The sequence below is a fragment of the Mirounga angustirostris genome, unplaced genomic scaffold (genome assembly GCF_029215605.1).
Source record: "Mirounga angustirostris isolate CCGP_5_RB_7025 unplaced genomic scaffold, mMirAng1.0.hap1 SCAF_6, whole genome shotgun sequence".
Taxonomy (NCBI): domain Eukaryota; kingdom Metazoa; phylum Chordata; class Mammalia; order Carnivora; family Phocidae; genus Mirounga; species Mirounga angustirostris.
In genome coordinates, this window is record NW_026991714.1 from 86,421,851 (window position 1) to 86,448,978 (window position 27,128).

Consider the following 27,128-nt stretch of genomic DNA (forward strand, 5'->3'; position numbering starts at 1 on the left):
TGATCCTGGAGTCCCAGGATCGAGTCCCGCATCGCGCTCCCTGCTCGGTGGGGAGTCTGCTTCTCTCTCTGACCCTCCCCCCCCTCATGCTTTCTCTCTCATTCTCTCTCTCTCAAATAAATAAATAAAATCTTAAAATAAATAAATAAATAAATAATTTAAAAAAAGAAATTTTCAAATGAATTTTGTATTATAGTTGGGATGGTCTTGGGATTCAGAGACGATATGGATTTTCGTTATCCTTTCTCTCATATTTCCTACATGAGAGAAATTGGCATCAGTGTAAGAGACTCTGCAATTTGTTTAGCACCAATAATATTTATTTTATAAATATTGGCTGTGTTTTTCTTCAAAACACTTCTGAATCCCTTCGATGCTTTTGGAATCATTATGGACATTTAATTTTAGTTCTTATAACTCTTTGCTAATGATATTAATTTTACATAAAATGTTATGCCAAATTAGTCCCGAGCAAATAAATTTTAAAGTGGGTTTTTAATTTTTTAATATTTAAAAAACTTTATTTTAATTCCAGTGTAGTTAACATACAGTGTTATCTTACTTTCAGGTGTACAATATAGTGATTCAACACTTCCATACATTACTCAGTGCTCATCATGATAAATGTGCTCTTAATCCCCTGCACCTGTTTCATTCCCCGCCCCCGCCCTCCCCCCCCACCCCCACTCCCCGCACTGGTCTGGTAACCATTAGATTGTTCACTATATTTAAGAGTCTCGGTTTTGTTTTTTTGTGTTTTTTTGGGGAGGGGGGTTGTCTCTCTTTTATTCCCCCCTTTATTCATTGTTCTGTTTTTTAAATTCCACATATGAATGAAATCATATGTATTTGTCTTTCTCTGACTGACATATTTCACTTAGCATTAAACTCTCTAGCTCCACCCATGTTGTTGCAAATGGTAGATTTCATTCTTTTTTATGGCTGAGTAATATTCCATTATATATATGTGTATGTGTGTACATACACATATACACACATACACATATATAATATATACCTATGTATACACACACACACCACATGGTATATATCTATATCTATATCTATATCTATATCTATATCTATATCTACCACATCTTCTTTATCCATTTATTAGCTGATGGACACTTGAGCTGTTTCCATTAATTTAGCTATTGTAAATAATGCTGCTATAAACATAGGGGTGCATGTATCTCTTTGAATTAGTGTTTTTGTTTTCTTTGGGTAAATACCCAGTGGTGCAATTGCTGGATTGTAGGGTAGTTCTATTTTTAATTTTTGAGGAAAGTCCATGCTGTTTTCCACAGTGGCTGCACCAGTTTGCTTTCCCACCAACAGTGCATGAGGGTTCCTATTGCTCCACATCCTCACCAACACTTGCTGTTTCTTATGTTTTTGATTTTAGCCATTCTGGCAGGTGTGAGATGACATCTTATTGTGGTTTTGATTTACATTTCCCTGAGGATGAGTGATGTTGAGCCTCTTTCCAGGTGTCTATTGGCCATCTGCCTGTCTTCTTTGGAGAAATGTCTGTTCATGTCTTCTGCCCATTTTTAATTGGATTATTTGGGTTTTTTTGTGTGTTGAGTTGTATAAGTTCTTTATATATTTTGGATACTAACCCTTTATCAGATATGTCATTTGCAAATATCTTCTCCCATTCAGTAAGTTGTCTTTTCATTTTGTTGATCATTTTCTTCGCTGTGCAGGGCTCTTTATTTTGATATAGTCCCAATAGTTTATTTTTGCTTTTGTTTTCCTTGCCTCAGGAGACATATCTAGAAAAATGTTGTTACAGCCAATGTCAGAAACATTACTGCCTGTGCTCTCTTCTAAGATTTTTGTGGTTTCAGGTCTCACATTTAGGTCTTTAATCCACTTTGAGTATATTTTTGTTTATGGTATGTAGCTGTCCAGTTTTCCCAACATCCTTTGTTGAAGAGATTGTCTTTTCCCCATTGCATATTCTTACCTCCTTTGTTGAGGATTGATTGACCATATAATCATGGGTTTATTTCTGGGCTCTTTATTCTATTCCATTGATCTATGTGTCTATTTTGCACCAGTACCATACTGTTTTGACTATGGTTTTGTAATATAACTTGAAGTCTGGAGTTGTGATGTTTTTCTTTTTCAAGATTGCTTTGGCTCTTCAGGGGCTTTTGTGGTTCCATACAAATTTTAGGATTGTTTGTTGTAGTTCTGTAAAAAATGCTATTGGTGTTTTGATAGGGAATGTGTTAAATCTGTGTATTGCTTTGGGTAGTATGGAAATTTTAACCATATTTGATCTTCTAATCCATGAGCATGAAATGTTTTTCCACTTGTTCATGTTATCTAAAAGTGGATTTTTTTAAGTTTACCTTTGGTTAAAATCTAGAATTTATATCTTTATTAAACATTAAGAATTTCTAAAACAAAAGTATGTAATGAACTCTTCATAGGATGAAGATATCAATTCAACCTATCAACTGTGTATCCAATAAAATTTCAAATTTATGTTTGGTAAATGTGTTTTCAATACACTCCAACATTTCATTGAAGTTGAAAATAGTTACATAGTTTTTGGATAGTATACAAAATGCCCGTAGTTCAAAAGATTTTTTTTCTGTATCATTTCTCACCAAGTTTAAAGAATGTGCGGAACCTGATGTGAAGTGTCAGAGCCCAAATAGAGTGAAAAGAGTGTTCCTCTGTCACCTCAGCCTGGCATGGAGCCTCTGACCGGAGTGAGGTGAGGAGGGTACCCACATGGGGTGGGGTTGGAGAGGCAGCCCAGTGCTGGGAGTCAGAGCCTGCATGGGATAAAGAGGGAATCCCCACAGAGGGGAAGCCCAGCTGGTCATCAGAGTCTGAACAGGAGACTGTATGAGTGGGGGCAGTGTAGCACAAAGAATCTGAGTCAGTGTGAGGTGAGGTGGGAATCTGGCAGGGGAGGTGAAAGTTTGGGTACATACAGGGGAACTAGTCAAATTGTGTAAGTATATTAAGGATAATGGGAGCCAGGTTTCTTACATTTGGAGTAAGTTACAAATATGGAAGGGGGAAAAGAGCTAGAATCAGACCTGTATATTGGATTGGGATTGAAAATAATTGTATGAACTCAAGCCCAAAATATATAGATACATAGAAGTAAACACAGATGGAAATGTGTATAAGTATGCTCACAAACATATGTGTGTGCACATACACATACATATATTTAATACTGCTCACTAACTTGCTTGGAAACAATGACATCTCAGTGGCAATGAGCACACCTAGGGTTCAGATCTTGGCTTCTAAATTCCCTTTTCCACTTAAAAGAACCAAGAGAAGTTAACTGATTCTAGGGCTGGGTAGGAAAATACAAGATAAACTTGGAACATCTTGTTATATTGAAGTGTTCAAAGAATGATGAGTACTTGTCAAAAGGACACAGAAGTCAGTTTGAAGGGGCCCCTACTGGTCAGACTGGAGACAACATAATCATCACAATAAATAATGATGGTAACAGATTATAATTCATTTAAAAATAGGAAAATGTATGTCCATACAAATATTAAAATAAATAATAAATCAAAAGTTTGATGAGGGGTGGTAAATTTAAATAGTGTTAAAATTCCACCCCACTAAACACTTCTGAATTTTGAAAGGGAAAAGTATAACTTCACAGCAAACACTGGAACAGTCTACCTTAACCAGGTGATCAAAATTAACATCATCAATGATGGGATAAACCAAAATCTTATGCCACCTAGGATGCAATGAGAACAGAGTCACTTCTGTGTTATTTCTGTCAAGAGACATAACCTGGATCTAATCATGAGGAAACATCAGACCAACCAAAACTGAGGAACACTCCAGAACATAACTGGTCTGTAATCTTCGAAAGTGCCAAGTTTACGAAGGTCAAGAAATGACTGAAACATTGTTTCAGACTGAAGGAGACTAAGACAGACTGCAAATGCATGCATTCATCATAGATTATTGGGACAACTGCCGGAATGTGAAGGGAGTTTATGGATGAAATGATAGTTATATATCCACGTAAATTTCCTGATTTTGATGCTTGCAATGTGGTTATGTGGGAGAATATTCTCATTTGTAGGAAATCCACAGTAAAGTGTGCAGGAGTGATAGAGCACTCACGTTATTAATGAACTCTCAAATGGTTTAGGAAAATAAAGCTCCTCGTTATCTAAGTTTGTGATTGTTTCAAAATACAAAATAACAAGGCATAGAAGGGGGAATATAAAATGTCCTAAATGTGTTTTAAGTAACTTCCTTTAATCTACTGCGTTTTCTATGCACATTTGCAGCAGTTGTATTCTTGGCCCAAATTATTTTTTACTAAATTTAGTATTTGTATTTTGCACACTTTGTAAGTGTTTTGACTTAGAATTTGTAAACATTCAAAGTAATATGTAATAAAAATTTAAAGTAATAAGTATCATGTGAAGTAATATGTACGTAACAGGTAGGTAATTTATACACCAACTAAAGCCCCATATCATTGAAAGTAACTGCTATAGCTCAACTAGTGGACCATTTTGCAGTAACTCCCAACTTATTTCTGTGTAATATTTTGTGGCTTATTAATGATCAATGAATACTAGCTTTTAAAATGATTGTGACACTATGAAAGCACATATACATTGGAAACTCAAAATGCCGTTCTGTTTTCAGCAAACAAATCTCAGAAGATATGATCAACAAATCAACTTCAAAAGATCAAATTTAGCTAGTCTCTAATATCAGTAGTGTCTCGTTTTCCATTTTAAGATACAACTGGGGGCGCCTGGGTGGCTCAGTTGTTTAAGCGACTGCCTTCGGCTCGGGTCGTGATCCTGGAGTCCCGGGATCAAGTCCCACATCAGGCTCCCTGCTCATCGGGGAGTCTGCTTCTCCCTCTGACTCTCCCCCCATCTCATGCTCTCTCTCTATCATTCTCTCTCTCAATAAATAAATTTAAAAAAAAAGATACAATTGGTATATGAACCAGAAAAGCAGCTCTTTGTCTAGAAGCAGTTTATTTTAGAAATTGTTTGGGTGAAAAGGTCTTTCCTTTATCCAACGTATTTTTGTTGCATAATCAAAGCAGAACAATACACAGACATTTCCCACTTAACATTAGTTAATCCATTCTTGAAACTCCGCTGCTCTGAATAACAACAAAAATAGTCCTTTGTCTCATTATTTTCAATGGGAAAATTTATTATACATTATATGTCAACAGAAAATCCCAAACAACTTACTAAGACCTAACCAGAACACAGTGCAATGCCAACAGGTAAGTAACAAACTCAGGGGATATAAATTGTTTACAACATTGTTTCCTGATCACCTATCAATATGCCTGCTCTGTATTCAACAGCATGTAGACTTTGCATGCAATAGTACATTTGCAATACAGCACAGCAAATAACAGACATCAACAAATGAATCTAATAGAGAAAATGCAGATAGAAGTTTGTAATAAAGGCAATTTCCTGCAGTGCTACTCACCAAGGGAGGTGGACACTCGGAGCTGACAAAACTTAAGAAGCCTGGCTCCTGATAAATCTTCAGAGAAGGTAGGTGACATTACAGGATGAGGAAATTGTCAAGGAGAGCTCTGCTTACACTCTTAGCATTTATTTTTATAAATTTCTTTATAGGGTGCTACAGAGACATAAGGCCACTTCTAAAAAGCAAAGCTTGTCATCCTATGGCCTCGGGTCAAGAACAGGGACAGTGCTGCTTATGTCAATTTCAACCTCCAGTATCCAGGGGTTTGATTTGATGCTCTTTCAGGTCTTCACCATAGTCTTTCTCAAGCTCAATGGCCAATAATCTCACAGCAGGAGATTTTGGGGATTTCTCTAACTTCTTTTTCGCTATCTCTTCTAAGCCTGCTTCCTCTGCAAGAGTCAAAGCTTTGCCTGGGCATCCACCACCTCTTAGAGCCTTTGAAATCAGCCACAAATTGCAGTGCTGATTCCTTCCATGACCACATATCATTTATAGAAAAACTCTTTGTTATGCCTTGCCAATAATAGTGAAGGCATCCACAACCTGGACCAAGTTTGGGAATGTTCTCCCATGAACATGAGCAAATGTCTTCTATATTGAGGAACATGTACATTCTATAAAAGTTGGGCTCTATTGCAAAACCAGTACAATAGGGTATGACCCTGCTGGAAGGAGGTACTTCATTTCCATCTTTCAGAAAATTGGTATAACGTACTGATTTTCCTAGCGAAGAAGGCAGATTTATGTCATCTATCAAAAAATTGTCATAATAAGCAATAAATTGCCTCTTTGGAGTCAACAAATTAATAATATATATATAATATATATATTTTTTCCTTAACCTACCTCACCAACTCATCACCATGCTTACTGGAGTAAATCCAATCTCTTCTTCCCCCACAGGAGATGGGAGAAGAGCTGTTCACACACGTGTATGGACTTCTCATTCCCTCTTGCTCTGCCCCCACACAATGCTCTCCTCTCCACCCAGAAGTTCCTGGGTCAAATTACACAACTCGGACAATTTTTGGGTCACTACATCCTTTTGGTTTTTTCTCTACCTTAAGCCCTCTGGGTGACGGACAGCTCTCTAAAACTAATTTTGTTGCCATATGCTATGATTCTGTTTCATCCTCCCAGTAAAGTTCAGTATTTTTCCCTAAAGTTTGGTTTATCAGTATTGTTAACCTGGAAGGAGACTGCAAACATTGGCTTTGATTTTGGGAGCACTAATAGCTAAAAGAATTTTGCGATGATATCAGTTTTAAGTGAAATCTATTTTTAAAGCTTTGGGTTGGGGAGTCTGGGGTGAGAGGTCTGGTCCTAGAGTTGTACATTCAGACTCGGACGGATGCATCACAGATCAGCAGAGCATTAACTGACGGCTCCTGTCTTTTTAAATAGTTACTGTGAAAAAAAAATAAATAAATAAAAATAAATAAATAAATAGTTACTGTGGATGTTTTTAAAAACTATCTCTATCTTCCCACTTTGGAGATTAATCTTAGGAATTAGTGGTACAAATCAAAGTGTCCTATCTCTCTTTTAAAAAGTCTCTCCAGGGCACCTGGGTGGCTCAGTTGGTTGAGCGTCTGACTCATGATTTTGGCTCAGGTCATGACTTCAGGGTCATGGGATTGAGCCCTAATAAGGGCTCTGTGCTCAGTGGGGAGTCTGCTTCTCTCCCTCTCTCTCTGCCCCTCCCCCCACTCACACGTGCACTTGTGCTCTCTGTCTCTGTCTCTGTCTCTCTCTCAACAAATAAATAAATCTTTAAAAAGTCTTCTCCAAAGTGAGTTTGAGAAATAGTCCCGTAAGGGGTAGGGATATTAGAAGTTTTATTTGTATTTCATGTCATCCATTTAAATATTTACCTTTTGCATATCATTTCTAATGCACATAATAATTTAGTACAGTAGTAGAGTCTATAATTTATCAAAAATTTGCTTACATCGGTGGTATGTCCTCATAACTTTTTTTTTGGTGAAAGAGAGGCACACGATAATAAAAGTTTGAAGATCACTGCTCCAGGGACCTAGATATTTCCCCAAGTCCTGTTTCCTTCCATTCCTCCTGGGCATCCTTAGGCCCCCTTTACCACCACATCTGCTCCCTGAAATATGCCCTGTGCAGCACCTAGCGCGAATCCTTAACTCGGGCCGTCACTGCAGGCTGTACTGGGATTACCTTAGGGAAAAGGGTGTCTTGCATGGGTTTGCTGTGTCACCTCCATGAGGAGTCCTTGGTACTGAACAGCCAGTGCAGCCCACATCTGCAATCATAGGCTCTGGAACCAAAGTGGGCGAGCATCCCAGCGGGCCCCTCAGTAGCAATATGGCTTTGGGAGAGTTGTGTGACTTCTCGCCAAGACTTAGTGCTCATCCAGGGGCGCCTGGGTGGCTCAGTTGGTTAAGCGACTGCCTTCGGCTCAGGTCATGGTCCTGGAGTCCCGGGATCGAGTCCCGCATCGGGCTCCCTGCTCAGCAGGGGGTCTGCTTCTCCCTCTGACCCTCCTCCCTCTCATGCTCTCTGTCTCTCATTCTCTCTCTCTCAAATAAATAAAAAAATAAAATCTTTAAAAAAAAAAAAAAGACTTAGTGCTCATCCATAACATGGAGGAGAAAATAGTGTGACCCTCAGTGGGCTGTTGTAAGGATCACGAGATCATTCGACTCAGGTGCTCCGTGGTACCTGGCATATAGTAGGCCCTTCATAAAAAGTTGTTCCATTGACACTATGGTTACCATTACTCGTACTAACAAAACTGATCATTTGAGATGACTCTCAAGCAAGGTCTCTTTGCCTGGATGTCCAAGATTAACCCGCTTCAAAATGAATTCTGCTCTACTGTGAAGAATGAGCTAACCAGCAGGTTTCCTCTGAATCTTTTCTGAACTTTTTAGGATCCTCCCTGGGGAAAAGTTCTAAAGGAAGACAAAGTGCAGAAATACTCTCGCTTCAAAGGATGTGTAGGAAATGATTAATTTTGCCAAAAAATAGTGCCTTGGCCATAGAAGATGCTCAGTGAAGCCTGCTGTAGACAGAATGTATCCCTCCAGAATTCATATGTTGAAAACGTAATGCCCAAGGTGACATTACTAGGAAATGGGGTCTTTGGGAGATGCTTAGGTCATGAGGGTGGAGCCCTCATGGGTGAGATTAGTGTCTTCATAAAAGAGACCCCACAGAGATCCCTCACCTCCTCCACCTTGTAAAGGGGGTCTAATCATGCCCAGAAGGAATGGAAGGAAACAGGTTATAGGGAGAAGATGGTCATCTGTGACCCAGGAAGTGGGCCCTCGAACAGACATGGAATCTGCCAGTGCCTTGATCTTAGACTTCCCAGCCTCCAGAACTATGAGAAATAAATCTCTCTTGTTTAAAGCACCCAGTCTATGGTGCTTTTGTTACAGCCACCCAAACTAAGATAAAGCTTGTCTCTTATACTGAAAAATAACACAAACACTAACAATAATTAAAAAGGCCCATTGTGGCCAATGACATGTAATGAACATCATCTCTCCTCTACGGAGCCAAAAACTTAATTAGGTTTGGACAACTCAGTAGAGTTTGATTAAAATAAACATCAGCAAGATGTCTAAAGGTTCAAGTCCTCTGCCTGGTACTTTTCTGCCAAAACAAAAGAAAAGCTCTGGGCAGGTTTTGGTTGCCACTGAGCACAAAATGGCCAAATTCCAGATTAGAAAGCTCAGGGCTTTGTTTTAATTGTGGATGTGTGGAATTACATAGAAGCTCTCTTTGATCATTCCAAAGGATGTTTCCCTTGAAGGTTGCAAATACATCTCAGGCTACCAACTAAGGTGCACAAAAACAAATATACTTTTAGCATTTTTAAATGGGTCTAAATTTCTGTTTTGGATCCAGTTTTGACTATTGTTATGGGCTCAGTCGGCGGCCCCAAATTCCTATGTTGAAGTCCTAACACCCAGCACCTCAGAATGTGACAGTATCCAGAGACAGGATTTTTAAAGAGGTGATTGAGGGAAAATGAGCTCATTGGTGGTGGGCCCTAATCCAATATGACTGGTGTACTTACAGGAAGAGGAGATTAGGACACAGACAATACACACCGAAGGGCAATCATCTGAAGACACAGTGGAGAAGACAGCTATCTGCAAGCCAAGGGGAGAGGCCTTTGAAGACTCAAACCCTACTGACACCTTGGTCCTGGATTTCCAGCATCCAGAACTGTGAGAAAATAAAATGTATGTTGCCTAAGACACCCAGATGTTGATATTTTGTTTATGGCACCCCACACAGACTACCTATGATTCAGAAATTTGAGGACCTCCCGTGAACTTTATCCTAAAGTTCTGTTTCAGCCTGAGGGGTTTGTGGGATGCTACTGTGTCAGGGCAGGAGGCTCATGACATTCACCCCACTTCGTCAATGAGACACTGCACAGCTGTTCCCAGGGCTGGCCACATAACTTGCAGGCCTGGTGCAAAATGAAGATATAGGGCCCTTTGTTCAAAAGCATGGACAAAGTGCTGTTAAAGGTATTAAAATAGAAAGCTCATTTCCTCCATGGCCTCTCTTCTGATATGTCATGGCTGCTATTTTCTATTTGCATTTAATGTCTTTCTAAGTAAATAAAAATTTTGAAATGTAATTATGAGCATGAATTTTGCCATTCATCCTTGTATGGTGCAATGCCAGTGTTAAATAATTCACACATGGACTCTATAGCTGGTGCCTGCCTCTGTGCCCTATTCTTATCAGAACGATGGAAATCTTGCACCAGACCAGCTCAGCCGTCTTCACCTCAGCTGGTGACACACGCATGTTCCACTGACCCTCCCGCCCTGGGCTTACTGATGAGTAAGGAACTTGAAAGGACCAGGACCAGTGGGCTGCCTTTCTTTCCCTTCCCTTCTAAGTCACCGCTTATAAGGCTTGGCTAACACAGGGAGGTAACATGAGTGAGAAAGGATAGGACAGGGTTCTGGGCTGTTCACAAGAGCCCACTGCCTTCTGCCGGGTCTCAAAGCAAGCTCTGGTCGGTAGGCACAGCGTGCTCTTGTGGACTCCGTCATAGATGTCACGTGCTCAGCTGGTCTTGCTGAACCCCAGGCACCGGGTGTCCACTTTAATGCTGTGCTCACTACGCAGGGTGAGCAGTATATGAAAATGAGGAGGCAAGGAACGGTGCATACGCATAGTGGGCTGTCTCCTCCGCTCATGCACGTGCTCCACTGTCCCATCCACTTCACTCACAAAACACAAGCTCAAAAATAAAACTGAAGAATTACCAAACAGTTAAATTCACCCTGGGACCCTTCTGAGGGTGGGGCCTCCTGGGGGTGGGGCTCTTGAGGGCAGGGCCTTATGGGATTGGGGCCCCCCCGGGGGCGGGGCCTTCTGGGAGCAAAGCCTGCGGAGGGGGGGGGGGCTGTCCCTCTGCAGGCAGGGCTGAGCGCACCTGCAAAGCTGGCCCATAGTGAAGCTGGCCCTGTCTCTCCCTCTGCTCCCTTTCCCCAGGGACCTTTAGGCTTTGGAGACTAAAGCCAAAATTAAAGAAATATGTCTAATTGGTTTATAGCTGTGGTTGGATAGTGTTTTTTCAATATTAATTGACTGGTTCTTCTCAGTGCTTTTCAAACTCCTCCCAACTCAAGGCTTTCTCTTAAAAAGCAGTGCAAGGCTGGCCTTTCAATTGGGTCAAGCTGTTTGGTGATTCTCTGTAAAAACCCACCCCTCTTGCACTGCTCAGGAGGGTAGTGCTGCATCCTAGGATAAATATAAATATATGTCAAATGTGTTTATATATTATATTTATGTGTATACATTGAATTCTATGTTTACACCTATGCATATAAAATTAAAATATTATATAAAATGCTGTTTTGCCCTTTATTTTGGTAAGATGGAACACATTTCCATCAGGAGATTTTCCTCAACTTCATGATAACAATTTAACATTGTCTTAATTAATCCTCACAACACCTCCCCTTCAGATGTTACAATTAAAGTTCAGTGAAGTCCAATCACCATGCCTGAGGTTATACACCCAGCATGTGGCCTTTTGCCACAGTCTGGCAGCCCAAACGGGGGAGTGGGGGTTGAGTGTCTTTGGCCAGAGAGACAAAGCTGGAAGATGTAAAGAAGGGAAGTCTTGATTAGTCTTTCTTTTTGGCCCCCAAAAGAGGATTTAGCAAGAGTCCTATCTCCCAAAGGAGGAGGCACCCCATGGGTCTGGGCTGGGCAGTAGTCTGAGAACAGAAGGAAAATTCCCATCACCAAGGAGAATGACCTTCTCCTTCACATGAATGGCACAGACTCCCCCTCGCCTGATACGTTTCTGTCCACTAGTTATCCCCCTACTCCCGCGCCATATAGCATTCTCAGGAAATGGCTGATAAACACATTCAACCTGCAGAATCATAGCAAATGAAATAACATGTTGACCCATCCTGGGAGCTTTTGATTATTATGAGGGGCCAAGTCATCCTAGGGCAAATGCATACATTTCAAGAACCAATAAGATGACTCCAAGAGTAACATAAAGGATAGTGATCATGATGGGTCCAGAAACATTTCTGGGAGTCCCCCTTAACATCCCTCCCATCGGTAAATGGGGAGGGAGGACCGGACGACCTGTGGTGGCTTTGCAGCCCGCACGCCTTAGGTGTACCTGAGGTGCACCGGTGGCGAAGTCGGTGGCACGTCTGCCCTGGCCCCGAAGATCGGCCCGCTGGGTCTGTCTCCAAAAAAGGTTGGTGATGACATCGCCAAGGCAACCGGTGATTGGAAGGGCCTAAGGATTACGGTGAAACTGACCATTCAGAACAGACAGGCCCAGTTTGAAGTGGTACCTTCTGCCTCTGCCCTGATTATCAAAGCCCTCAAGGAACCACAAGAGACAGAAAGAAGCAGAAAAACATTAAGCACAGTGGAAATATCACTTTTGATGAGATTGTCAATATTGCCCGACAGATGCGACACCAATCTTTAGCCAGAGAACTCTCTGGAACCATTAAAGAAATCCTGGGGACTGCCCAGGCTGTGGGCTGCAATGTTGACGGCCGCCACCCTCATGACATCATAGATGACATCAACAGTGGTGCAGTGGAATGCCCAGCTAGTTAACTACAAAGGAAAATGTTTCAATAAAGGATCATTTGACAACCAGTGGACCTTTTGATGTGGCCTCTTCCTTGGGGGAGCTAGCTCCTTTGTGGTCAGATGGTGGGCCAGGGTGGCAGAACCTGTGAAGTAGTAGCTATTTGGGTAACAAGTTCCTTCTGGGTGACAGATTGATGCCCTGGATGGGACTAGCTCAGAGAAGACACCTAAAGTTCTTGGCCTTTTGTAGGCTGCATATGCATAGAACTCTTCATAAGAATAAAATTCTTTGTCAAAAAGAAAAAAAAAACAAACATCCCTCCCATCATTTCTTCTTATCTCCAAGTGAATGGTACTCAGGTATTCTGGAAAAAAATATGGATGACGTAGTAAACTGTACATGACCCCTGCAGCTTAATTCATCCCTGAACAATTAATACTGATGGTTTGAAGGATGGATACTTTCCTGGGCAGGGGAAAGAGCTGAAGCAGAATGTATGAGGTGGCCCTTCCTCCCTGGATATAAATAATTAAACCCAGTAGCTACCCTTCATGCACAGCCACTGTGCTTTAGGTATTGCTGATTATCCCTAGATGGGAATGAGATGGGAGTGGCGGGGGGGGGGGGGGGCGGGCGGGACGGAGGGAGGAGAGCAGGTGACAGTCAAAAAACTATGGTAGCTGCCATTAAGGGTCCAACCTGGTATTAGACTGAGTTTGAGTCCTGATTCCATCATACATGAGCTGTATGAACTTGGAAAACTGAGCTCACCTCTTGAAGCGTCAGCTTTGCCACTCTTAGAGTGAGAACAGTGAGTAATACTGACCTCACAGGGCTTGTTTGGAGGACTAAATGAGACACTGTCCATTTAGCCCAGTTCCTGGCATATAGAGGCACACAAAAAAAGTTGATCATCATTTTTATGGACCTCCAACTTTAGCCTTCTATAAAGAACCAAATGATATCTCTGAAAAATACCAACTACTTCCAATGTTATGGGAAAGTGGTATCTTGTCACCCTGGTTAGAATAAAGTGGAAAATCTTTCTTGTTTAAGTCTTGTTGAAAATTTTCTAAACTCTGTCCGCTCGCTCTTCTGCTTTAGTAATTAGAACAAATGTTAGAAACTAATGGTTTTCTGATAATTGAGTTGCTCATCATAACCCAGGGCACTTCAACATTAGTGTTTATAAAAAAAATTACTGCGAATGAAGATAAATGGTGAGAGGTTGCACTAAATTTGATGAAAACCCTGACATGAGTGTTTCTTCTTGTGATTCTCTATTTTTCTCTCCTATTGGAGGGCAGATTACATTCTACTTAGGTGATGGCTCAGTATGCTGCGTGGTTTTGCAGGTGCCCAGCCTTTCACAGGCAATCTTGGAAGAACCATCATTGTCACTGTAAGAAAACTGAGGGACAGATGTGGCTTTAACACTAAGCCTACAACAATATATCAGTTCAACAATCTACATAGAATTCAATCCTGAAAGTCTGATTGATACTTTGTTTCTGTCAGTGCCAGCTATAGGAATGTGAATTTGGAAATGCTGAGAAGGTCCCCCTTCTAGCAGGGAAAATCTCTCCCGGTTTCTTAGAATACCTGAGTTTCTACCACTAAACAATCCATTCTTTTGTGTAAAACACCAACTGCCTGGGTTTCTCCTTTAAATGCGAATGAACTTTAGGGATGGTACTCAGATCCCTTTCTTTTATTGGAGAACAGTGGAGTGGAGGTTGGGTGTGCTTTAAGAGGGAAAATGTCTGCAAGGGGACAGAAAAAGGATACAAAAGTGCAAAATCCCATTTTCTAAGAATGTAAAAAGCTAACTTCCAATATGTATTTTTTTTCTTTGCTCTAAATATCTCACAATGTTCACTTGTTGAGAGCAATTGATTGAAACCCTGGGAAGAAAAGGTAGGTTGAAGCACTAATCAGAGTTTTTGTGCTGCTTTGCAGGGGTCTGGCTGCACTAAATTATTTCAAGGAAATATTAATTATAGAAACCACTCAGAAGAAGCCATTTACCTACTTCCTTTTCTTTCTTTCTTTCTTTCTTTCTTTCTTTCTTTCTTTCTTTCTTTCTTTCTTTCTTTCTTTTTTTTTTTAAGATTTTATTTATTTGACAGAGAGAGACAGTGAGAGAGGGAACACAAGCAGGGGGAGTGGGAGAGGGAGAAGCAGGCTCTCTGCTGAGCAGGGAGCTGACATGGGGCTCGATCCCAGGACCCTGGGATCATGACCTGAGCCGAAGGCAGATGTTTAACCGACTGAGCCACCCAGGTGCCCCTACCTACTTCCTTTTCAATGGCCCTTAATCCTTCCCCCAAATTCTCACATGCCTCCTTAGCTGACACAGAGTCCAGTCCCATCATTATAATCACTGTCTGGTACTCTAACCCCCATCATACATACCTGATAAAGCCCCACCTTGGTAGGGGCTTGGTAGAACCCAACCCTCTGTCCACCCCACGTGTCTGCCCCTGACAGCTGAACGGAGTTGGAGGAAAATGCAACCATGTTGGCAGGTTTCATATTAAATTCTCAACCACAAATTTAAGTACATTTCTCTAACCGACTGAGTCTCCATTCTCCTCATGAAATATTTTGACTATTTCACATCTTCTTTCCTCAAACCTTTAAGCCAGGGACTCTCAACTCTGGCCACACTTTCAAATCACCTGGAAGCCTTTAAAACGCAGCAGTGCCCAGGCCCACCTCCAGAGAATCTGGTTTAATTGGGGTACAACAGGGCCTGGATATGAGTGTGCTTTTAAAATTCTCCAGGTGATTCTAATGTGCAGCCATTTTGTGCAGAGTGAGAGCTGAACACCTTCCATCAGATACCTTGATGACCTTCTGATGACTTTACTGAGAAAAGCAAATGGAGGGGCCAGGGGGACGCCTGGATGGCTCAGTGGTTAAGCATCTGACTCTTGGCTTAGGTCATGAGCTCAGGGTCATGGGATCAAACCCCATGTCAGGCTCCATGATCAGTGGGGAGTCTGCTTGAGATTCTCTCTCTCCCTCTCCTTCTGCCCCTCCCCCTGTGCATGGGTGTGTGCGCGTACTCTCTCTCTCAAATAAATCTTTAAAAGAAAATCAAATCAGTAAGGAAAGAAGACCCACAGACTCCCACTAAATTTATCTGCATGGGCCCCTTATTCTAATCCTTTCTGAGTGAGGACAAGCCCCTCCACTTGGGGTTTCTTCTCATTTCCCTGATCTCTAAATATGAATGTACTCCAGGACCCATCCTTAGACCTCTCCTCCGTCTCTACTAAGTCCTTGGTGACTATCTATTTTCTACCATCTATCTGCTGATGACTCCACATTTCTATCTCCAGGCCAGACCTGGATCTTGAACTTTCTTCCACTGCCTGCTTTCTAGATCCACCTAGATGTGTTAAACCTAACATGTTCAAAACCAAGCTCTTATTCTTCTCCAACTCTGCTGCTTTGCAGTAGCTCAAACCGAAAACTATAGAGTCATTCTTGATTCATCTCTTTCTCTCACTGCCCACATTTAATTCTTTGGTAAAAGCTGTGGATTCTATCTTCAAAATATATTCTAAATCTGACCAGTTCTCATCACTTCAGTTACTTCCACTCTGTTCCACAACACCGTCTTCCATAGACTGGGTTATTGTAATAGTATCCTATCTGGCCTTCTGGATTCCATCTTTGCTCTGTTCTAATTTATTTTCCTCTCAGCAGTGAAAGCGACCCATTTAAGACAAAAGTCAGATCTTGTTATTTCTCTGCTCTAAGATCTCCAGTGGCTGGAGTCTTACAAAATTTAACACTCAACTTCCTTCTCAATTCATCTCCTACCACTTCACTCAGCTCTCTCTGCCTCCATTCACCAGCCTTCTTAGTGTTCAATAGAGTACAGTGAGTGTGTGCCTCCCCTGGGGGGTTAAACTTGTTCTCTCTTCCTAAACGCACCTGTCTTGCTCTCTGAATCTACTCAAGGATCTGCCAATGTCCTATCAGGGTAACTTCCCCTGACCACACACACAACCAGCACCAGCACCATCACAATCAACATAATTTCTGTCCCTCTACTTTTTACCCCTTATCAACAGCTGACACATTACATATTTATTTGTTTATTTTTTTGTCTATTCTCTCTCCTCTACTTGGAGGTAGGTGCTATAAAAATGGGTTTTTTTTCCTGATTTATTCCCAGTGCCCAGAAGAGGATTTGACACACATAATAGGTACTCAGTACATAATTGTTGAATGAATGAATGAATGAATGAATCAATCAATCAATCAATGGAAATATCAAAGAACCTCAATCCTAAGAGAGTTTTTTATAGCATTGCCTTATTTCATTCTCTGCATTTCTGGGTTGACTAGTAGATAAATTCATCATATAAAATCAGTTTGAGCAAGGTTGGATCCTTAAGCTTCTATGTCAGATAGGACTCCAAATGTCACAGCGTGCCAAGCACATTTGCCTCCAACCTTCTTCCCCATATGTTGGTCATGGTTCAGCAGCTGTGGCATGGTTCAGCTCTTTCTTTTCCCCTCCCCTGTCTCAATTCCAGGAGATTCTCCTTGGCTCTGGCCCCCTCCTTGGGGGTGATGAAGGCAAAGTAGGGAGAAGGAGCAACAGTCCTGACTCACCTCTGTCTTCTCCATTCATAGTGGTCCAGCAACACATAGCCTGTGTGGTACAGGGCTGGTCAGATCAGTCTCTATCACCTTAGGACTTTTGTTCATTTTTGTTCCCTGCAGCAGCTTGGCCATTTGCAAAATCAAAAATTGTAGAAGTACCAACAGGAAGCAATACACCGTATTTTATGGATTCTAAGATGCCCCTCCTCTCCCATTTTCTTTCACATCTCCAACGTCAGGAATTGTCTTATAGTTGGTGCTGAGCAGGTGGAAGTCCCTATAAAGTTACTATAGCCTGATTCTGTGCCATTTGGTTACTATTCCGAGGGCATGCCTGACCATCTATATCCCTTGGCATGCCAGGCTACAGGCCTTTTGACGACCATTTGAAGAAGGAAAATAAACTGGTTATTATATGAAAATCTTGGATAAGGCAAGAAAATAAAAACAAAGCCCCACCAGCATCAAACCATGCAGAATGGAGGGGCAGCAACTTGGATGACCTCAGAGTACTTTTATAAGAAGGGTAGCATGCAAAGCAATCTTGAGGAAGAACAACAAAGCTGGAGGTATCAGTATCTCAGATTTCAAGATATACTACAAAGCTATAGAAATCAAAACAGGAGGGTGCTGGCAGAAAAATAGACACATAAATTAATGGAAACAGGATAGAGAACCCAGAAATAAATATACAATTACATGGTCAATTAATCTTCGACAAAGGAGGCAAGAATATGTAACGGGAAAAAGTCTCTTCAAAAACAGTGTTGGGAAAACTGGACAGCTACATGCAAAAGAATGAAACTAGACCACATTCTTTCACCATACATATAAAGACACTCAAAATGGATTAAAGATCTAAATGTGAGATCTGAGGGGTGCCTGGCTGGCTCAGTCCATAGAGCATGCGACTCTTGATCTTGAGGTGGTGAGTTCAAGTCCCACGTTGGTTGTAGAGTTTACTTAAAAAAAAATAAGTAAATAAATGTGAGATGTGAAACCATAAAACTCCTAAAAGAGAATAGGCAGTAATCTCTTGGAGATTGGCTTTAGCAACATAATCGTGGATATGTCTGCTCAGCCAAAAGAAACAAAAGCAAAAATAAACTATTAGGACTACATCAAAATAAAAAGCTTTTGCACAGTAAAGAAAACCAACAACAAAACCAAAAGGGAACCTACTGAATGGGAGAAGATAGTCGTGAATGATAAATCTAATAAAGGATTAATAGCCAAAATATGTAAAGAACACCAATCCCCCCAAAAAAACCCCAACATATAATCCAATTAAAAAATGGGCAGAGGACCTAAATAGACATTTTTCCAGAAAATACATACGGATGTCCAACAGACACGTGAGAAGATGCTCAATATCACTAGTCATCAGGAAAATAAAATCAGAACCACAGGGACATCTATCACCTTATACCTGTCAGAATGGCTAGTATTGAAAAGACAAGAAAGGGGGCGCCTGGGTGGCTCAGCTGGTTAAGCGACTGCCTTTGGCTCAGGTCATGATCCTGGAGTCCTAGGATCGAGTCCCGCATCGGGCTCCCTGCTCGGCAGGGAGTCTGCTTCTCCCTCTGACCCTCCTCCCTCTCATGCTCTCTGTCTCTCATTCTCTCTCTCTCAAATAAGTAAAAAAAAAAGAAAGAAAAAGAAAAGACAAGAAAGAACAAGTGTTGGCCAGGATGTGGAGAAAAAGGAACCCTTGTGCCCTGTTAGTAGGAATGCAACCACTGTGGAAAACAATATGGAGGTTCCTCAAAAAATTAAAAATAGAACTACCATATGCTTCAATAATTCTACTATTTGGTATTTACCCAAAGGAAATAAAAACTCTTGATTCAAAAAGATATATGCACTCCTAGGTTTATTGCAGCATTATTTACAATAACCAAGATATGGAAGCAATCCAAGTGCCCATCAGTGGATGAATGGATAAAGATATGGTATATATATGTAATGGAATATTACCCAGCTATAAAAAAGAATGAGATCTTGCCATTTGTGACAACATGGGTGGATCTAGAGGATATTATGCTAAGTGAAGTAAGTCAGACCGAGAAAGGCAAATACCATATGATTTCACTTCTATATGGAATCTAAAAAAATGAAACAAGTGAACAAAGAAAAAAATAGAAACAGACTCTTAAAAAACAAAGAACAAACTGGTTGTTGTGGGAGGGAAGGTGGATGGGGGATGGGTGAAATAGGTGAAGGGGATTAAGAGGTACAAATTTCCTGTTATAAAATAAAATAATTTCCTGTTCTCATCTGAAGATGAAAAGTACAGCACTGGGAATATAGTCAATAATATTGTAATAAGTTTGTATGGTGACAGGCAATGATACACTTATGGTGGTAAGCACTGAGTAATGTATAGAATTGTTAAATCACTATGTTGTACACCTGAAACTAATTTAACACTGAATGTCAGCTATATGTCAATAATAAAAATTTTTTAAGTGTAGCATGACAGAAGCTCTGGGTGGCTCAGAGGAACATATTGTGGGAAAAATCTGGGCATTGAAAACTCTCAGAAAGTAAATAAGAATAGTGAGATTCTGAACGTGAAGTTCTGGAAAAACATTATACAGCTATTTTACTTATTTTTATGTATGCATTAAGGCGATACATGATAAAAATCTGTCTAAATATGGGGCGCCTGGGTGGCTCAGTCGTTGAGCATCTGCCTTCCACTTGGGTCATGATCCCAGGGTCCTGGGATCCATATGGCTCCCTGCTCAGCAGGGAACCTGCTTCTCCCTCTCCCACTCCCCCTGCTTGTGTTCCCTCTCTCGCTGTGTCTCTCTCTGTCAAATAAATAAATAAATAAAATCTTTTAAAAAAAATCTGTCTAAATACTTACCAAAGAACTTTTTCAATACATTTAAATTAAAATATTAATGAAAAGAAAACACTGTATCATAGTTTGAATGGTAGCATTTTTTCTTTCTTATTAAAACATACCAGGAAAGGAGGCCAAGACTCAATGAAATATGGCTATTAGCCCCAGTTTCATAAAAGCATGAACCTCTGGCTTAACAAAACCTAAGGAATCTACTACAGAAATGGATTGCTCTTACTACCCTGGAGCTTTTTGTGCAGACTATGAACCAAAAGCTCAGTATTAATCTAAAATTATTTAATTATATTACAAAGTTATATTATTTGGAAGATGTATTTAAATGCCTCAAAGTTAAAAGATCTCAGTATAATACTGGTTCTATAATTATCCTCACAGATAACATTACTTATAAAAGTTAATGATGTAGAACCACAATGGTAGCATCAAGTATGAGGTTGCCAAGCAGATGGGAAAGTTTTTTGGTTTTTGTTTTCCAATTGTTTTCTTCCCTTTCTTCCCCTCCTTCCACAAGGAGAATCAGCCACCTGTTCTTAAAAGGCTGAAATATTTTTATTGTTCTTGGTTGGAAACACTTGCTTAAACAAAGTAACACTTGGTTGCTAAACACTTGATTCTAAACTGACAGCCATCTATTTGCCGCTAAACATCCATTGTTTGGCAAGGGTTTGGATAACAATTTGATTTCTCAGTCTGTTTCTTTTGTGACCATATAATCCTCTCCCCAATGTTGCATGCTGTGTGAGCTACAAGCACTTGTGAGCTCATAAGCACAAAGGCTCTATGGTTTCTTTGGGATTAGCACCATACAAATGCAAATTTGGGATAATGGAAGACAGTGTCCATCCTTGTAACTGTTATTGCTCTACTTTGTGCTTCCTATGGGTAACAAAGCAAGCCGTTGTTTTTTAAAATACACACTCATTTTAGCTGCTGACTTTTTCATTGGCTACCTGGAGAAGAGAAGGAATTCTTGCCTATAGATTTCACTCTCTAGATCCCATTCAATTGTTTTTTTTTTAGTAGATATCATTACATCTTACAGGAGTATTACAGAATTCCTAATTGCAGAATTCGAACTTGAGCAATGGAGTCTTATTTTGCATCTTCAATCTGTATGTCATTGACCTTTTCAAGTCTGATTATCTGCATGTACTCTGCTTCAAAATTTTTCGCTGGTTAGCACTGTATATAGATATGTTGGAAACCAGTTCTTTTCTGTGGCATAATTCTTCCAACGGAGTTGAAATGCTTTGCAAACAATTTCACATGTGTCAGCCAATCCATATAAAAAGCAATGTCATGTGAATCCTTTCCTTTTTTTTTATATCGTCTTTCAGTGATTATCACGAATTCTTGCCGGTACAGAGGCTCTGGTTTGGGAGGAGGAAACAGGGGCTTGAGAGGGAAGGGCAAGAACAGAAGCTGCCGGCCTGCTGTTAGACCTTAGTTGGTGGTTAGTTGGTGGTCCTAACATCTTCATCCTTTATGCATGCTTAGAAATAGCAACATGCCTTTCCCTTTCGTGTAATCATTATTTAGTTAATACCCAGTAGGATTTGTAAGCCCTTCACATCTCTGTGGATTTATTTTATTTCAGAGTGCAAGTGACTTTATGGCCCAATTACCATCATTGTGACTTATTGCACTATTGTGGGAGGGAGAGAGGAACAAGAAACAGACTGATCATATGTATCGCCATCAACAGAATGAGTGCCACACACTCCTGGCCAAGGCAGAGGGGTGGGTGAAACCTTTCTGTTGTATTGTTTATCAGAGCACTGAAGCCTGGGTGATTGTGCTATATTTTAATAGACGAGTGTGTCAAATGTATGAGTGAAGATGTTGCAATAGTGGTGTTAAAGTAATCAATATTTGGGAGGTAATGAATATTTTGAGTTTAAAAGATGTCAAACGTCAAAGACGAGAGGAATGACTAAAACCAGATGCTGCCCCCCCTCAAATTACAGGGGAACTGAAGCGAGACTGAGTTAACATCTGACCCCAGAAATGGACCGGCGAGGCCGGCTCCTTATTCGAGCAAGATTCCCGGAAGCCAGACAGCCCTTGTGCTTATAAGAGCTCGCGGCGCAGCCCGCTGTGGACCACGGAAGCCGCAGCAGCAGCAACAGCCGCGGGAATTGTGACCCTCGGGCCCGCCGCCTACCTGGAGTTTCCGCAGCGCCTAGTTCAGAACCACCGGGGCGGACAGCTCCCCGGCGCCAACTGCGGAAGGGGACGGTGAACGCGGCGTTCACGCTCCGTGAGCCGGCTGCGGAGGCAGGAAGAACCGGCTGCGGCGGCAGGAAGAACCGGCTGCGGCCCCTCCCCCCACCCCCCCGACACCCACTCTGTTCCTCCCTTCTCCCTGTGGGGCAGCGCGGGGCCTGCGGGTGGCCGTCCCGGGCCGCACGTCCCTGCAGGCGAGGAAGCCACCGGCCTCCCTCCCCCTTCCCGCCGCCGCCGCCGCTCTCCTCGACCCGCCCCGGTGAGGGAGGTGGGGCGAGCCCCACGCCGGCCCCGCCCCGGCCTGGCTCCCCATTGGCCGGCGGGCCGGAGGTGCGAGGAGGCGGGGCCCGCCTCCGGCGGCTCGCGCCCGGGAAGGTCGGCCGGGGAGCGCGGGGTGCCGCGGGAGGGCGAGCGGGGACGCGGTGGGAGCCGAGGAGACGCAGCGGCGGCAGTAGCGGCGGCGCCTGGGCCCGGCCGCAGCCCCTGCCTCCCGCCCGCGCACCCTGCGTCCCGCCGCGGCCCGCAGCCTGCGGCGCCCGAGCTCCGAGGGCGCTTCCCCGGGCGCTGGGCCCGAGGCGGCCAAGACGGCGGGCCGGCCGGGCGCGGGGCGGCGGGCGCTGTGCTGCGGGCTGCGCTGGTGGGGGGCGGCGGGCCGCGGCGCGGGCCCGGGGCCCAGCGCGTGCGGCTGGGAGGCGCTGTGGGGGGCGGGCGCGCGGGCGGCGGCCGGGGCTATGGCCGAGGGCGGCGGGGGCGCGCGGAGGAGGGCGCCGGCGCTGCTCGAGGCGGCCCGCGCGCGCTACGAGAGCCTGCACATCTCGGACGACGTGTTCGGCGAGTCGGGCCCGGACAGCGGCGGGAACCCCTTCTACAGCACGTCTGCCGCCTCGCGCTCCTCCTCGGCCGCCTCCTCGGACGACGAACACGAGCGCCCCGGCCCCCCGCCGCCGCCCGGCGCCCCGGACGCGCAGGAGCCGGAGGAGGACGAGGCCGGCGCGGGCTGGAGTGCCACGCTGCTGGACCGCCCGTCCCCGCGCTTCGAGGACACCGGCGGTAAGGCGCGGCCTGCGGGGGCGGGGGCGGCCCGGGGAGGCGGGAGCGCGGGGCCGGGAGAACTCCGGACGCTCCGTGGGCCGGCCGGTCGAGGGCAGTTCGTGTCAGCACACAAATGGGGCCGCGGCAGCGGGGATTTGAAGTGCGAGAATCAGCCTGACTGCGTGGGGGGGGGGGGGGCTCTGACTGCGTGGTGCGGCGGGGGGGCGGCTCCGACTTGCCCGCGGGTGGAGAGGATGAGGCGGAGGCCGGGGCCGGCACCCTGCCGCTGGCAAAGACCTGGGGGGAGGGGGACTTCCCTCACTTGCCAGGAGTGTCCAAGCCAGTCACACCTGTGGGGTCGCGCTCAGGGGTGCGTTTGAGTTAGGCTTTACTAGTTGAAGGGATTCTGCAAACCTGACGCGGCTTGTGTGTCTGTTGCCGGCTGGGGGCGGGGGGGGGGGGGGGCGCGTAAGTCATTCTGTATTGATGGCCCCAGAGCAGCCTTACCCAGGTGCCAGGGGTGGGGCAGGTAGCCTTTGGAGGGAGGCCCAGTGAGAGCCTCTGGAGAGGCCACCCAGGGCGTCTTCACTGGCTCGTGTTTTCTCTAGTTAATCTGAGAAACTTTGTCCGTGCCTTTCAGGATCACTTGCTAAGAGCGGAGAAGAGTGAAAGGACAAGTTTAGCAGCGTTAAGGTGTATGCTCTTGCGCCAGAAGGCACTTTCATGTGTGTTCAGCTTACCGCCATGGTCATGGTCAAGCCCCTGATATCTGGAGGTCGCAGGAGTGCTGGCCGCTGAGGCTGCCGGAGGTCCTCTTTACTGCCTTCTTTTTCCGGAGGTGGTTCTAAAACGTCTCTACTTAACCCTGCAGAAGCTCTGTGGCCTCTGTGGCCTGTGCCCTCCGGGAGAGGTGGAGACCAGCCAGCAGTTTCCACCTGTCCCCTGATGCTTTTTGTTCCTTGCTCAGCAGCCTTCTGTGGCAGGCCCTTGTTTCTGCACACCATTTTTGTGTGTGGAAGAGTGTGCAACCGGTGTTGTTGAGGACCAGGGAGTGGCCGTACTGGGCATGATGCGGCTTTTCCTGTGGCTCTCCCTGATTGTTATTCAACCATAGGAGGGCAGGCCCAAGGGACCCCTGGCTGGTGCCTGGGCTTGGATCTGGACATGGTGCTGCAGCCTGCTGGTAGGCTGCTTGGGTTGGCTGGACTCTCTCAGCAGGGAGTGGTCTGCAAACCTCCTACAGGCAGGTTGCAGTGTGGACACCCTGAGCTACAGCTGGGCTCGCAGGGTCCAAGTTAACTGTGCCGTGTTTTGGAATATAGTTAAATTTAACAACGTGTTCTCATTTAGGCTTTGGTTAAGAGTTTGGGAATTTTCAAAGTCACGTCACTCTGCATAATCCTTTTAAACCTCCTACATTTTCCAGAATGTCATAAGGGTTTCCAGCCCCAGATGGCTGTTTTCCATTAAATTAGCTCTTTAAGAATTGTACATACCCAGAGCTCTGGTTTGGCAGACTTGATGCTATGAGTGCTGTGATCCAGTTTTTGATCTTGGAACATGAGATATATGTCCTCTTGTTTCCCTACCTCTCCCGGGAAAATAGGAGAATTGTGTTAGCTTAAGCCTGGTTATGAATAAGATCCATGAGGGTGTTGGTGTGAGAAGGATGAACACACCTAAATACATTTTCAAGCAATATTACGTTTCTTAGTAACCTATACTTCGGAGAAATTCTGCATCAGAGCAATCTAATCCAGCCACTGCAGCACTTAAATGGTCGTGAAGTGCGGGATCATATGTCATTTAGCATTAGGTTCAAATTCTGCTTCCTTCGGATGTTCACTGAGCTCACACCTGGACCCGAGAATCACAGGCAAGCGCTTTAACCAAAGACATTAGTGGTTATTTGATGGTATTTATACCCAATTTTGTTTTCTGGTTTTGTGTGGAAGCTTGCTTTTAAAATCCAGCCCTAATGAAGAATTTCCTTTCTTCCTTGAAACAGTCTTTCCCTGAGGGAAATTTGGGGTGGTGGTGGAGGGGTGAGGTTGATGGCTTATTAAGTGTGAGTTCAGATTGCCTGAAACAATGGGATATGATTTATGGGGGCTGAAAATAGATGCCGGGCAGAGAAAACCCTTGTGCCTAGTGGTGGTGGTGGGAGGGAGATGGACATGTTTATTAAGAGGCTGAGAGTTGCACCCTGGCCACTCTGAGAGCAAAGAGGTTCAGGCTCTGAGGTTTTTTCAAAGTGTAGAATCTAACCCCACTTTCAAGGAATGCAGCTTGGGCCTTTCTTCCATCTTTGTTCCCTGGTTTGTTGACAGACCTCTCTTGGCTGGTGGGGTAGGATAGGGAGGCAAGCAGGAGGGTGGCATTTTGATCTGTAATCAGCCCTCATAAAAGAAAGTCCGTAGCAGAAATGGCTGTTGCTGCTAGAATCGGATGAGGAAAGCAAAGGATTCTAGACTTAGGGAACAGGCTTCCTGTCTGCCTTTTGCTGTAAAAGCATGTGTATGTGTGTAAATAAGTGAATATGTATGTGTGCGACCGTGTCTTACAGGTAAATCTGTATTGCTTGTGCTGGTTTGGGCTGGTTGGGACTTTTGGGGGGGGTTTTTGTTTTTAAATTAGAGATTACAGCTGCTGTCTGGGAGCCCTCCGATGACCTGGAGTCCCTGTGCATGAGAGAGGTGGAGGCATTGGGCACCACTGAGCTTTGATCTGCATTTGGAGTGCACACAGTAGGGAGATACTTGGTGCCCAGCTGAGCGGAGGAGGGCAGAGAGGCAGAAGCATTTCTGTGGTTCAGGTTGAGACTCCTCCGCTAGCTGTTCTTCTAGTCTTTCCAGACTCTTCCTTCTGTTTTGTTCATGTATTTAGCTTCCTGGATCAGGAGCTCCAGAAGTGCAGCCAACAATTATTGGTGGAGCGGTCCTCTCCTTCACCCCCTTCTTTCTCCTCCCTGGGTTCTGGTTGTGCCTGGAGATATGGGTCCCCTTGAGATGGTTTAAATACAAAGACCGTGCTTGCAGGGCTGGCTGACGGGCTCTTAAACCCTGTGTGAATGGGGGGTCAGCCTGGGAGCTGGAGATGCTTGCTGGGAGCCCAGGGCCCAGAACCTTCTCATCAGACTTGCAGCTCTCCCTCTAAAATAGCCCCCTCAAGCTGTCAGCCTCGCCTGCCCACTGTGCAAATAACTGACACAGCATGCAAGCTCACTCTTTGGAAGCAGCATGAAATTCAGGCTGGCTGCTTTTTGGGCTTCTGCCCTTTCGGTTTCTTATTCTGAGCAGTCTTGTGATTCGTTCTCTCTGAGGAGGCAAAGGAACAGGCAGATTCACAGATGCTCAGGGGCTCCCTTGTGTTCGGCTTTGTCGGTCCTTTGTCATGGCTGGCTGGGATCTGAGCTGTTTGCTCTTTCTGTTAGAGGTTGGACTTCACAGGAGTGTGTTCTCTGTGTACATGTGTACCTGTCAGGAACCCTCGGGAGGTATGACCTTGAGAAGCTGGAGAAGACCACAGGGCTCTGAAAATTAACATTGTGAAATGTTTTATCTTAGAGTTTGTTGTTGATTTATTTGGCCTGAAGTCTTTTTTGACTAACAAGTAAGAGGAGAAAAATCTTTCTCTTAAAGCCAGAGTTAAACGGATACTCTGATAATGGATTTGTGAGTGGAGGTACCTGGGCTCCTGTCGTTGTCGTCCAGGATAAGCAGCTGCACTTTTAGCTCTGTACCACGTTCGGTGGCTCCAGGAGGAACTGGGAGTCTGGGCGACCTACAAGGT

The 27,128-nt window shown here is 44.0% G+C and overlaps 1 protein-coding gene and 1 pseudogene across 4 annotated transcripts in view; both read left to right on the plus strand.

Moving 5' to 3' along the window:
- The first annotated feature begins 225 nt into the window (after positions 1–225).
- LOC123847044 (large ribosomal subunit protein uL11-like) lies at positions 226–12,645 on the plus strand (annotated as a pseudogene).
- A 9,901-nt stretch (positions 12,646–22,546) lies between these two features.
- The window catches only part of PGBD5 (piggyBac transposable element derived 5), a 98,901-nt gene continuing 94,319 nt past the window's right edge, over positions 22,547–27,128 (plus strand). For 3 of the 4 annotated variants that reach the window (XM_045877851.3, XM_045877852.3, XM_064594642.1), the window contains exon 1: positions 22,656–23,354. In XM_045877851.3, the coding sequence (XP_045733807.1) occupies positions 23,036–23,354 (319 nt within the window). In that variant the 5' untranslated portion in view covers positions 22,656–23,035. Of the gene's footprint in view, positions 23,355–27,128 lie in introns of all 4 variants that reach the window. The other variant, XM_064594643.1, reaches the window with a different exon arrangement.